General features: G+C 44.2%; 3 protein-coding genes across 5 annotated transcripts; 2 read left to right on the top strand and 1 right to left on the bottom strand.

The window, feature by feature from the left end:
- Positions 1-17: 17 nt before the first annotated feature.
- Positions 18-1,514, top strand: LOC112348812 (putative pentatricopeptide repeat-containing protein At1g56570). Its single transcript, XM_024682035.1, has one exon. It carries the CDS (start codon positions 18-20, stop codon positions 1,512-1,514), a length of 1,497 nt encoding a protein of 498 aa, XP_024537803.1.
- Positions 1,515-1,766: 252 nt separating this feature from the next.
- LOC9638647 (germin-like protein 1-1) lies at positions 1,767-2,788 on the top strand. Its single transcript, XM_024682191.1, has 2 exons — positions 1,767-2,051; positions 2,114-2,788. The coding sequence occupies exons 1-2, from the start codon at positions 1,832-1,834 to the stop codon at positions 2,692-2,694; spliced, it is 801 nt and encodes a 266-aa protein (XP_024537959.1). The 5' UTR covers positions 1,767-1,831; the 3' UTR covers positions 2,695-2,788.
- Positions 2,789-3,219: 431 nt separating this feature from the next.
- On the bottom strand, positions 3,220-5,671 carry LOC9638646 (bZIP transcription factor 46). Of its 3 annotated transcripts, none has more exons than XM_024682193.1 (4): positions 3,994-5,671; positions 3,852-3,923; positions 3,703-3,732; positions 3,220-3,535 (listed from the first exon to the last, which is right to left on the bottom strand). In XM_024682193.1, the coding sequence occupies exons 1-4, from the start codon at positions 5,203-5,205 to the stop codon at positions 3,461-3,463; spliced, it is 1,389 nt and encodes a 462-aa protein (XP_024537961.1). In that variant the 5' UTR covers positions 5,206-5,671; the 3' UTR covers positions 3,220-3,460. The 3 variants fall into 3 exon arrangements, with proteins under 3 accessions (XP_024537961.1, XP_024537960.1, XP_002977062.1); XM_024682192.1 differs by having other exon boundaries at positions 3,220-3,541; positions 3,994-5,670; XM_002977016.2 differs by having other exon boundaries at positions 3,220-3,538; positions 3,994-5,670.
- Between the last annotated feature and the right edge of the window lie 7,494 nt (positions 5,672-13,165).

Here is a 13,165-nt window from a genome sequence, read left to right as displayed (position 1 = left end):
ACGCCAAATGCGGGAGCATGGCCGAGGCTCGCGATGTCTTCGATCGAATCCCCCATCCGGGAATCGTCGCCTGGAACGCACTCGTCTTGGGGTACGCTCAAAATCACCAGGAAGAGGTCGCGCTGGAAATCTTCTCGGCCATGGCGTCCCGCGATTCGCACAGCTTCGTGGCTGCGCTCCAGGCGTGCTCTAATCTAGCCGCCAGGGAGGTGGGAGCGTTCGTTTCCGCGCCAGAGCTCGTCGTCAAGTGGAAATCTCTGGAGAGGGCCATGGATTTACACTCTAGAGCTCGAGCTCATGGGAGTTTCGGCTCTGCCACAGCAGATTTGTTCGTCGCCAATGCTTTGATCGACGTCTACGCGAAATGTGGAAGCGTGAGAGACGCCCAGGCAGTGTTTGACACCATGGCTCATCGCGACGTGGTGTCTTGGACGGCTCTCATGCTGGGCTACGTCCAAGATGGCGATGGCGATTTTTCTCTGGAGGTCTTCCAGCGTATGAGACGAGATCGCTGCCGGCCCAATGCTCTCACGTTTGCCGCTGCTGTTAAGGCCTGCTCGACCATCGCTGCGAAGAATATCGATCAAGCTCTGGAGATGGGGGAGGTTCTTCATACTCAAGCTTCCGAGGCCGGGTTTTCCTCGGAGCTTTTGGTGGCGAATACTTTGATCGATATGTACGTCAAGTGTGGATACTTGCGGGGAGCTCGTGAAGTTTTCCACCGGATCGAGCATCCGGACGTGGTTTCCTGGAACACTTTGCTGCTGGGATACGTGGAAAACGGAGAGATCGAGCAGGCTTTACGGCTTTTTGAGCTCATGAAGTCCACAAACGTAGCTCCAGACGCTCGAACGTTTGCTGCCGTCCTCAAAGCCTGTGCGATAGTCCCGAGCTTAGAAACTGGCCGAGAAGTCCATCGGGAGATTTGCCGGCGTGGGCTGGAGAGCAAGAACGAGGTGCTGCAAAGCGGCCTGGTGGATTTCTATGGAAAGTGTGGCAGCATGGTGGACGCCGAGCAGCTCTTCTACTCGATCGCAAGCACGGATTTAGTGACTTGGACCGCGTTGATAGCAGGATACAGCAGGCAGGGGGATCACAGCGGCAAAGTTTTCGAGTTTTTCCACAAGATGGTCGACGAGAAAGTCCCGGCAAGCGGCCCTGTGCTGCTGTGCGTGCTCTCGGCGTGCAGCCACGCGGGGCTCGTCGACATCGGCACCAAGTTCTTCCGGGAGATGAGCTCCAGGTTTGGAGTGAGCCCCCGGATCGAGCACTACCACTGTGTGATCGATCTCCTGGGCCGCGCAAACCGGCTGGACGAGGCGCTGGAGCTCATTCGCGGCATGCCTTTCGAGCCGAGCTCCGTGACTTGGAAAACGCTGCTGGGGAAGAACTTGGATTTGGCGAGGCTCGCGTTTGGTTCGTCTCTGGGAGAATCGGAGAATGGTGGCGGGCTTGAAATGGAGAAAGGCTGCGGGAATTACGTGCTCATGTCAAATATCTGTAGAAGCGGCTAAGAAAAAAAAAGCTTTTCTTCCTTTTCGGGCCGGAAACGGACAGGAATGATGACGTGGGGTTGTTTGGGACCAAGATAAGGCTATGACGAAAGGGAATTCGGGGGGGAAAACACTTATGACATGAGGGAAAGTTTGACTTGCTGGTAGCGTCTATCGGTCTTGTGTCGCGACTAAGTCTCTCGCTGACGCTTTCAAACATCTCTCTTTAGCAATTCCATTGCGATACGACAATGAGCTTGACGAGACGATAAAAAGGAGAGCTTGCAAAACCACCTGGAAGTCAAGAGGGAAAAGCTAGAGAAAAGAAATCTCTTGCCATGGCGGTGAAGTTCTTGGTGCTTGTAATCGCTAGTGTTCTTGGCTTGTCCGGAGTTCTTGGAGCCGATCCCGATCCACTCCAGGATTTCTGCGTTGCTGTCAAGGACAACAAGATCAACATCTCACCACCAAAGTCGAAGAAAGACGATGATAAGTATGATCACGATAAGGATGAGGAATCTCCATACAAGGTCCAGATGTCTACCACGAATTCCTCTGGTAAGCTAGAACCTCCTTGCAAGTTTTCAATGATCTTAGATCCAAAACATTGGTGATTGTAGATATCTCGGTGGTGGTCAACGTGAATGGCGCGATCTGCAAGAACCCAGCCATGGTCACGGGCGACGACTTCCTCTTCAAGAACCTGGTGAATCTGGGCGACGCAAACAACATGGTCGGATCGATCGTCACCCCCGCCAACATCGGTATGTTCTTGGGCCTCAACACCCTCGGGATCTCCTTCGCTCGCATCGACTTCAAGAAGGGCGGCGTGAATCCCCCACACACTCACCCGCGCGCCACCGAGATCCTGCTCGTCATCGACGGCTCGCTCAAGGTGGGATTCGTCGCCACAAACAACAAGCTCTTCACTGCCACCGTAAACAAGAACGAGATCTTCGTCTTCCCCCGCGGCCTCGTCCACTTCCAGGAGAACGTCGGCTACGGCACCGCGCTCGCATTCGCAGCGCTGAGCAGCCAGAACCCAGGCACCCAGCAGATTGCCCCGTCGCTCTTCGGCGCCGATCCGCCCATCTCCGACTCGGTCCTCGCCAAAGCCTTCGGCCTCAAGCCCGAGGCGGTGGACGCGCTCCAGGTGACGTTCTCCAAGGACAAGGAATCGTCATGGTCCAACGAGAAGTAGAAGAGCCCTAATTTTCAAATCCCGGAGATTATTCCCGTATATACCTGCCATAAACATCAGAGATTATTCCAGAATATGCATCTCTTTCTTTTTCCAAGGGATATGCATGACGGTAGAGTTTTCGGACACTGGGACACCTGTCGTGACCCCATAGGGAGCGCGGTGTCGACGTCTCATTGGCTCACGCCTGCTGGGTGGGTCACTAGTTAGTCTCGCGCCACACGTCTGGCAGCCCCACATGGATGCCGACACGTGGGGGAGAGCGATGCCCGGGTTTGCGTTGCGTGTGGGCCTGCCACGTGGTGTGCTGGCGCCATTATGTTATTATGTGATCCTCTTGTCCCCTCGAGGGGACAAGGGCTTCGATGTTCTAGATTAAATTATTCTAGCTGGATTTGGCTGTGCTAGGCGAGCTAGGAAAATTTCTTCTCTCTAGCGATCGATCGATCGATGGATGGAGCTATCGGAGCTTTGGAATTTTTTGGATCGATCGCCCAGGTTCTCCATATTGATGCGAGACACTTGTACAGTGGAATGGAAGCTGGATAGAACAATGCTTTTAAACAAGAGAGAGCCAAGCGATCTAATAAGGAGCAACAGTGGGGCTTTGTAGATCGCCAAGTACACGCAAGAGGACAATGGACGGATCAGATTGCGGGGACCGCCCCGGGCCTCGTTTGTCCTCTCGGAAACGTTTCTTCCTTTTCGTACCTCCGTTCTTACGAGAGAGCGATGGATCAAAGGTTCTTCCGTACAAGCGTCGTGGTTACCAGGGTCCCGTGAGCGTTCTCTTGAGCATCTTTGGGAGGTGTTGGGTCATTGGAGTGATCACTTCCAAGGCCTGCTGCTAGCAAAAGAGATGTTGATCAGTGGCGGGACGATCGATTGTTCGATCTACAAGCACTCGAGCTCGAGAGAGGAGGAGAGCCAGCAGAACACGTAACCGAGAAAATGAGAGGAACAAAGAAAAAGGAGAAAAGGAGAGAGAGAACAAGAGAATCACGCTACCTGTTTCTTTCGCTTGATGTTCTCCTCCTCCTGGAAAGCAGAAAAGCAAAACCGTTTGGGAGGTTTAGATGAGAAAGCCCACGAAACGAAACGATCGACTCATGAAGCGATCCCACAGAGAAATCACGTAAGAAAAACTCGTTTCTTACCTGCATTTTCCGGAGTTTCATGTTCTCTTCCTTGAGTTGTGTCACCTCGGCCTCCAACTCGACTGTATAAGCCTGGAGACAACGAACTCGCGTAAACAAAGAGCGACAAAAAACCAGCTTTTTTGATTGAAAGATCACGGACCTGTTTCCTCGCTCGCGATCGCGCCGCCGATTCCCGGTTCTTGATCATCCTCCGCTGCCTCCGCTCCACAATCTTCTCCAGCGGCGCGTCCAGGATCCTCTTGCGCCCTCGGAGGGGGCCATCGAATCCGCCACCATAGTTGGAAAGCCCGCCATAGCCCCCGTTTTGGTCCAGCGCGTCCGATAGCGGGCTCCCGGGCGACGTCTCCTTGATGCACACCACACCGCCGGCGGTACCGCCGTTGAGTCCCATGCCCAGCCCCGTCGATACCGCCGCGTTGCCATTGTATGCCGCCAGCTGCATGAGCTGCTGCTGCTGCTGCTGCTGCTGCGCCAGCGCCGTGGAATTCTTGTACTGGCTCTCGATCCACTCCGCCTGATGCTTGGCCGCCTGTGCCGCGGCGCTGGACGCCGCATAGAATCCATTCGGGGAGGAGAGATTGTTCCTCGCCGGCCCAAGCCCAATTCCCAGCATTGGATCGTTCACCTCCACCGGTTCCTTCTTGCCGGGCAGTAGGCCCGTCATACCGCCCAGTATCGGCGTCCCGCCGCCCGGTACCGCCGCGGCGTCCCGCGTCACCTTTCCGTACGAGCCGTTTGCCGTCGCGGTACTGGTGGTCGGGTAGTAGCCGGCCTGCGCGTGGTCGATGGCGTCGGGCGCCATGACGCCGGCCTTGACGAGGAAGTCCTCGAGCGTCATCTCGCCGTAAGTCCCTTGCCGCGGCTTCATGGGCGGTACCGCCGCGTCGCCGGCGGTACCGTAGCCGTCCAGGGGCCCGATGTCCTTCCATACCTCGTCCACCGTCTTGGCGCTGAGCGATTGCGGGAGGGGGAGGAGAGTGAGGGAATTCTGGCGCTGGATGCCCAGGCTGGGCTGCCGGGGGAGGAGAGAGGGATCCTCAGCGGCGACGACGGCGCCCGCGGAAGAGGAGGAGGGATCGTTCGAGCTAAACAATGCGGCGGCCATGGCCTGGCTCTCCTCGGCTGTCCAGATGTTCTTGAGGAGGTCGTCCATGTTCATGGAGCCAAAGTTCTTGCCGGGCTCGCCCAGACTGCTCTGGAATTCATCCAACGTCAGGGAATAGATCGATTGCTGCCGCGGGAGAGCCATGCTTCCCAATCGCCCTCCCAGTAGCGAATTGGATCGACCCAAGACACCGTTGGCCGCTCCAAATTGCTGGGGAAGAGACCCACCACCGCCGGATGCCGCCATAGCGAGTGCTATCTACAGAGCTTATCCTTCGCGCACAACCAAGTCTCTAATCTAATTCCCCTTCTACTCGCCAATTCCTTCCCTATCCTCTTCCCGAATCCATCCCTGGTAGCTTTTCCCTGACAATTACAAGCCCTGACATTAAATTCTCGGGAAGATCGGCGTGAATTTCCCGGAAGAGATTCAAGAGCACTGTAGAAGCGGCGCGCTTGTAGATCCTCGCAGTGCACTCGCTCGTCTCGCAGCCCTTTGGCCACACTTGGCAAAAGCGCTGCCTCTTTGTTCCTCTTTGTCTTTTTAACCGCGAAGATCTCGCGTAAACCAAATTAGACTTACCACGAAAACCAGGGAGGAGATTAGGCAGCGCATCCCTTCAAGATTTTCAGGGATGAATCGACCGAATCGATCGCTTCTCTAAGCTCTAGCTATGGCGGATGAGCAAAGTCTACTTAAGTGGGCAGGCTCGGTGCCAGGCCTCCAGCTTCAGCAGCTAGGTCCGGTAATTTTACCCGGATAACTAGACAAGTTACGCGCAATCTAAGCCTGCCACGTGCAAGATCACAACTCTAACCAGAGATATGTCTCACTGGAAACTGTGGTTTTACCTTGTCCGGAGGCAGCGTTACACGTGGCGGTACATGGTTTGATGCCCAGAGATATTCCTTGTAGATGAGAAAATAAAATTTCCTTGGTTCTGGGCCAACCCGGCCAGTTCCACTGAAACCTCCCATTTGTACTCTATTTGTTTTCTACCTTGTCCTTGAAACATTGGTTCATATGGCTAAGGCGCGGTGTCATTGCGAGATCTAAGATCCTTGCTTACAGTTTTTTGCTTTTGACTTTGCTCTACCAAACCAGCTACGAGGATACCAGTAAAATCGCCTGAAAGGAGTGTGGGATGCACGGCAGCTGGAGGGGCCGAAAAGGTGCAAATGAGTCGGAGGAGGGATAGGGAGAAAGAACGGGAGATCTTTGTGTAGGAGAGAGGGATGAGAAAATGGATGACAAGTGTTTGGGAAAGGACTTGAGTAAGCCATAGCGACGGAGACAGGTTTGTTTGCTTGCAATTTTCACAACAAAAGAGGGTGTTTAAAGCTTGCTTACAGAGCAGAGCTATTGTATTCCTACCATATTCTTTAAGTGGTTTTGCACTTGGTAATCACAAGAGATAGCTTCGGGCCTTGGCCAGACCTATCAAGTGTGTTTGCATCAGGTGTCCTAATTTGGAATCAATGGAAGAATTTGGTGTTATATGTTCATTAACTATAATTCTATAACAGAACATTCATATATACATTAGTTTTATCTTCACAACCTCATAATTGTCCTATATAATCATCCATTTGTTATTTGTTGAGTATAAAGTGGATGATCTAGTGTTAATTTGTTTTCCTAGTCTTATAATATGTGGTATGTCTAAAAGACTCTTTACTTAGTATGTCATGTATTATAGCAAGTTGAATTGTAAGTTTATAAACTTTGGCATAATATATAACATTTTGATCCGTAAAAAATTATGCATGTGTAACAATTGAAGTGCTTCGTATAAAGAAATTAGGAATAAATTGTATCACTTACAGATCTATTAGTGTCTTTTCCTTATATTCCTCAAGATCCCAACCCATCAACATGAGAACTTTAATTTAACTATCTTCCATCCTTTTGAAAGGAAGTGATGATGTGAAGCTTGGGCATACAATTACGATGTTGTATATTATTATTAATATGATTTAATATGATAGGCTTTTGATAATTGTCAGATTGATTACAAGGCTTTTTGGTTAATCTGCTTAAGCAAACTAGTGGATATACCTAAAAGATGCTAGGATATTTTAGGATATTCTACCATTTCATTTAAATTAATCTTGTATTTATAATTTCTAAATATTTTTATAATTTATAAACTTTCCTAAACACTTCTTAGTATATTCTAGTTTATTCTACCATCTAATGTTTGATATTTAATAACATTAATCTTTTAAACATGTTTATAATTATAAACTTTCATTCAATCAATTAGATTAATAAATAAGAATAACACTACTATTAAGCAAACCAAGCATTATTGCATGCAATACACAGTAAATATTTTGTATTCTATTAGGCATTCACACGTTAAACTAATATAAAAAGACTAATATATCTTAAATGATATTAACTAGGTATTGCCTAGCATATGCTTCCCAATTACAAAACACTATTTCAATTGTCATAGTTTTGTTACATTGAAAACAAAATTAGAATAGAATAAAAAAAACAAATATTGTACTTTGAAAGAAAAATTGAAGATATATTTCCTCAAAAAAATTATTAAATTCCTTAGAGAATAGCAAGTGTCCATGAGTGTCAATGTTGATCAACATATTGCATGTGACACATCATAACACCTTCTTCTCTGTAGCGCACCTTATCTCTCTCCCCTTAAGCCAACTGGAAAAGGGGCAATTGCTTGATGAGAAAGCCCTTAGTGGCTATTTTATCCCCATTTATCCCCCAAGGTTCCAAGGATCCACGGTAACAATATATCCAAATCTCATCCCATGATCACATGCGCTACACTCACCCCACTTTCTTCTCTGTAGCGCACCTTATCTCTCTCCCCTTAAGCCAACTGGAAAAGGGGCAATTGCTTGATGAGAGAGCCCTTAGTGGTTATTTTATCCCCATTTATCCCCCAAGGTTCCAAGGATCCACGGTAACAATATATCCAAATCTCATCCCATGATCACATGCGCTACATTCACCCCCCCTTCAGAGATGTCAATGTCCTCATTGACTATTGACTAACAACCCCTACTGAGCCAAGGGGAACCAGCACCTCCATTTCCACACTCAATCTACCAATCCTTTCATTGTGTAGACCAGCTATTCCATGTGAGGCAACTAGTCATCCACCCGTACCGCAGTCCCACGGTGGATACCTTCGGTGGACTTCCCGGGAGGTCACCTAGCCCAGTACTATTCAAGCCCAAAGACGCTTAAACCCAAATATCTCAAGACCCTTAACCGATTGGAAAAGGGGGTGCACTCTTATTCATGGGCCCTTTCCCTTTATATTTGAACCCCAATGGATCGTCTCTCGAGTCGTTCCCTTTGGTTGCTTACAATCCACCACGCTTCCCTGCAAGTTCATGCCCTCGTGAACGGAAGCTATTCCCTTTGGTTGCTTACAATCCACCACGCTTCCCTGCAAGTTCACGCCCTCGTGAGATAGTCATCCACCCGTACCGCAGTCCCACGGTGGATACCTTCGTCCGTGGATACTCCACACAAGAGGAAGGACGTATGCATGGATGCCCAATACGTACGATTTCAAATTTAGGGGTAGGAATATACCTTGCTCAAGGGTATATTATACTTTTAAGTAGCCACTAATCAATGGGAATCGAACCCATGCCATTTGCTCCGATACCAACTGTAGCGCACCTTATCTCTCTCCCCTTAAGCCAACTGGAAAAGGGGCAATTGCTTGATGAGAGAGCCCTTAGTGGCTATTTTATCCCCATTTATCCCCCAAGGTTCCAAGGATCCACGGTGACAGTATATCCAAATCTCATCCCATAATCACATGTGCTACATTCTCTCACCCTAGGCAATTAGCAACCTTCCATTTGCTAACATGGTTAGAAAAATAACCCTTTGATAGATAAACCATTGAATGGCTGCCATGTAAACAACCAAAGAGAATGATTTGAGAAACAATTTATAAGGTTTAAGTATAAAAGGAAAAGGCCCATGAATAAGAATGCACCTTCTTTTTCAATCGGTTAAAAGTCTTAGGATATTTAGGGTTAAGTGTTTTTAGGTTTGAATAGTATTGGGCTAGGTGACCTCCCGGAAAGTCTAAATTCAAAAGCTTATATGCCATTAATTAGATCTGATGGCAACTCCATATATTATTATTTATTACAAGATTATACACTAAAATCTATAAAATATTTTTATTAATATGATAATTAATAAATTTATCTATGGATATAATTAAATATTAATAAATAATTTTATTAATATAGCTTAGGTCCAAGTGTATGACTACAATACCATATACTAATATTAACATAGTAGGATTTTAATAGCTGCTGAATTGATTTCAATTTAGACCACTTACTCTTATATATAAATTAGGGTTTTTGGGCTAATTGGTATACACATTTCTATATTTCATTTTTATATTCCATGCACTTATATTGGTGGAGGTGAGGGGCAACTTTGGTTGTCTCTAAGGAGTGTTTAGATTTGGGATTTTGGTTTAGATCTAGCTTTTGCATCATCTAAATCTCCCTTTCTTTATAATTTTCTCAATTTTTTCTTTTTTGCCTTTTCTTTTTTATTCATCTTCATAACAAAGCAACAGCTTCTTTTTCCTTTGACTTTGGAGCAACAGCTGATGCAAGTTGTTCAATGCTATGTGGTTACAATTAAATAATCAGACTTAATTGATAGTGGTAGGTATAGCTCTTTTTGCTCTTAGTGTTAATCCTCGTGTCTGACCAAAGCTCGTCCTAGGGATTATGTGTACCATTGGTTTTATCACTTTACAGTGATTGCCACATATCATTATTGGGATAATGCTCAACGTTTGAGTGAGTTTTCCACGTGTCTTTAAAGAACAATGTTACAATGATATAATAGTTTGAGTGTAACCACTTATGAGGATTGGAGCATTCTCCCAGATGTCTTCAAATGCGCATTTGGATATGTTGGCAATTGTGATGATGCTTTCTAATAGTTGTATTGTCTTCGTTTAGGGCCATCTATGTAGCACATGTGATTATGGGATGAAATTTGAATATACTGTCACTGTAGATCCTTAAAACATTAGGGGATAAATGGGAATAAATTAGCTATTAAGGGCTCTTTTATCAAATAATTGCTCATTTTTTAGTTGATTTAAGGGGAGAGAGATAGAATGTATTACAAGTTAGTAATGCAATTTGGCATTTGTTTCTGAAACCTTTTACTTTGTGTAGAGCTAAATATATCAAAGTGGATCAAGTTGGGAATGTTGTGGCTAGCATTTTATCAAGATCTTATAAAAATTATACATACACTTGTTTTAGCTACCCTTGATGATGCTCTTCATTTGGCACAATGTTATAAGACATCACCTCTTCCACTTCTCGTTGCATATCCTTTCGCTCCACTTTCTATAAGAGATGGTCTTGTTCCAATAGAGGTTGATGCTATTGCTATCCAAGTTCTAGAATAAGGGCAATGACATAATCATGGTTATAATGTCCACTATTGGGTGTATGATGAAGTTTGTCACACTTATTGGCATTGTTAACGTTTTGCAGATTAGCAACTTTCATTTCTTGGGTGGAGACTTTAGTGTCAACAATGTCCTATTAATATTGTTGCAGTAGAAGGTCTAGACACTGAGATGCTTCCTAGAAATGAAGAGTCACGCGAGTAGTAGAAGGTCCTTCAAGTAAGTTAGTAACCCCTTTATTGTTCTTTCGAGAGTATCATTAAGGGGTTCATTCGGCATCAATTCGTGTAATGTTTATTTTCCAAGCTTGTTTTATAATAAGAGGTCTCCTATTATTTTTTCCATATTAGTTGATATAAACTCAACTTTATCCTTTATTTCTTAGTTTGTTGCTATATGTTGCTATCTATATTTGTGTTGTGTGGCAAAGCTAGTTTTCATTCTTTATGACAACGATTGTAGACACGCATATACATTGTATGAGGCGGACTTAGTTATGTGTGTGGGTAATCTCGAGCTTATATTATAATTATTGTGGGTTGTGTAGAGTTAAGCTTTTAACCTCATCCTTAGTATAGATTAGTTATGATATAATTATGCCAAGTGTGCTTTTAACCCTTGTCTCATACTTTTTTATATTTCTTCCGTTCCTCTCACTTTTGTTCCTCTTTATCCCTCTACTTTTACCTCTTCTTCTATCACTTTTGCCTCTTTATTATTTTCTTCTATGTTTCTATTTTGTTCTTCTATTCCCTCTTCCAATCCCTCCAACGGTCTTTATGTTACAATGGTTGACTAACTTATAAAGGAGTATGTCGATCTCTTTGAATTTGATATGTTGTTTGGCACCAAGATTGTAATATGTTATCCTATTCCAATTGAGGATTCTTGTCCAATCAAGGTTTTTGTTTGTCGTCGGTCACCAAAAGTGATCAAAATTTTATATATAAACATTAAAGAGATGTTGGAAAAGAGTGTTATTTGAAAGTCGTGAAGTCCTTAGGCCTGTAAACCTTATCTTATGACAAAGTCTGATGGGAGTATTCATTTCTCCATTGACTATCATTAGTTAAACAAAGTGACAATCCCAAATATATATCTTTTTCCTCACACTACTAATCTCTTAGATCATCTGGGAAGAAATCATTAGTTCATCAAGTTAGATTTTGCTTTTGGGTATTGGCAAATGCTAATGGCTAAAGAAGATATTCCCAACATTACTTTTATATACCATTAGTTTGTATGAGTTCTTGGTGATGCTGTTTAAACAATGCTTTAATGACTTTCTAGTGGATGATGAACGAGGTTCTTTGCAATATGCTAGATGTGATTTCTGACTTCATCGATGATGTCTTGATCCACTTGAAAGGGATATGGGAGGAACACATTCATGATATTTATAAGGTGTTGAATCAGTTGCAAAAAGTTAGTTGAAAGTTGAAGTGATCAAAGTGTGTATTTGGGTCCAAAGACACCATTTATCTTGGGTATAATATTTCTCGTGAAGGTTTGTAAGTTGATTCTGATAAACCTATGACTTTTCTTAAATTCACTACTCCAAAATATGTGAATGATATGTGCAACACTTTTTAGACAAAGTGCGATATCTTAATTGTTTCATTGGTCATCTTTTTTTATCATACTACACTATTGTAAGCATTATTAAAGTTGTTAACATCATCTTTCACTTAGTCTGTGGACTGTAAGCAAGCATTTAAGTATCTCAAAGAGCTATTGACAACTCCTTTAGTTTTGGCATATCCTAACTACACTCGACTTTTCATTTTGCACGTGGATGTTTTTTATATCGGTCTTGGAGATGTGTTGATGTACTAGAGCTCAAGTATGCTTAATCAGTGCCATCCCATTGCATACATCAGCTATACATTACGACCGGTAAAAGTGAATTACTCCACAACAAAAAAGAGTGTTTAGTAGTAGTTTGGGGTTTTGAGAAACTTCATATTTATTATATGGTTTTTAAATATTACTAAAAAGTGATTATGCTGTAGTTACTTCATTATGAAAATGAAAGAACTTAGCTGGTCATATTGCTCAATGGGCTTTGAAGCTTTAGATATACAATTTCAACGCCCAGAGAGTTCTATGGCTCATATTGATGCTCTTTTTTGAGCTCTTCTTCATTCTTCACTCTTTTATCATGTTTCTAACAAGTTTATTATTCCAGCATCTGTGGATTTTTAAATGATGATTCTGTGGTTGTTGTATTTGATGTTTAGAGTCCACAAGGTGTAGAACAAGATTTACTTTCTATTGATGAAGTTTGTAAAGCTCAAAATGTTGAGCCATGGATCCAAAGTTTTTACAATGGGTTTAAGAATCTTACATCACTTGCTTATTACTTGCCATTTCGGCATTTACATATTCAATATCACCTTGAGGATGACCACCTTTATTTTGTGGGGATGGATCCTGATGATCATTTATAACTAATGATGCTTTCGATTTTTATTCCATGTTTTCTCCATGCTTATCATAATTCTCCTATTTTATTCAGGCATATAGGGCATTATTGTGTGACCAAGAAGCTGCACAAGTCTTTTTATTGGGAAATGCAATTTTATTATCTAGTATGTGTGTAGTTGCATTTAGTGCCAAACTCATAATACTCCCCCTCGTGTTGCAAAAGACGGCTAGAATCAATTACAGTTTTCTGTTTGTTTAAATTAGTAGCATTTGATCTGATAAGGGCTTTTAACACAGTCAATTGCTAACAATGAGTATATC

This window comes from Selaginella moellendorffii, unplaced genomic scaffold (genome assembly GCF_000143415.4).
Source record: "Selaginella moellendorffii unplaced genomic scaffold, v1.0 SELMOscaffold_33, whole genome shotgun sequence".
In the NCBI taxonomy this organism is placed as follows: Eukaryota; Viridiplantae; Streptophyta; class Lycopodiopsida; order Selaginellales; family Selaginellaceae; genus Selaginella; species Selaginella moellendorffii.
This window is presented reverse-complemented; position numbering and strand designations above follow the sequence as displayed.

Coding starts and splice junctions, on each gene's coding strand:
- LOC112348812 (XM_024682035.1), top strand. CDS start 18: ATGGCCGAGGCTCGCGATGTCTTCGATCGAATCCCCCATCCGGGAATC.
- LOC9638646 (XM_024682192.1), bottom strand. CDS start 5,205: ATGGCGGCATCCGGCGGTGGTGGGTCTCTTCCCCAGCAATTTGGAGCG. Junction 3,733..3,851: donor TGAAACTCCGGAAAATGCAG/GTAAGAAACGAG, acceptor TCTGCTTTCCAG/GAGGAGGAGAACATCAAGCG. Junction 3,542..3,702: donor ACATCAAGCGAAAGAAACAG/GTAGCGTGATTC, acceptor CTCTTTTGCTAG/CAGCAGGCCTTGGAAGTGAT.
- LOC9638647 (XM_024682191.1), top strand. CDS start 1,832: ATGGCGGTGAAGTTCTTGGTGCTTGTAATCGCTAGTGTTCTTGGCTTG. Junction 2,052..2,113: donor GTCTACCACGAATTCCTCTG/GTAAGCTAGAAC, acceptor TGGTGATTGTAG/ATATCTCGGTGGTGGTCAAC.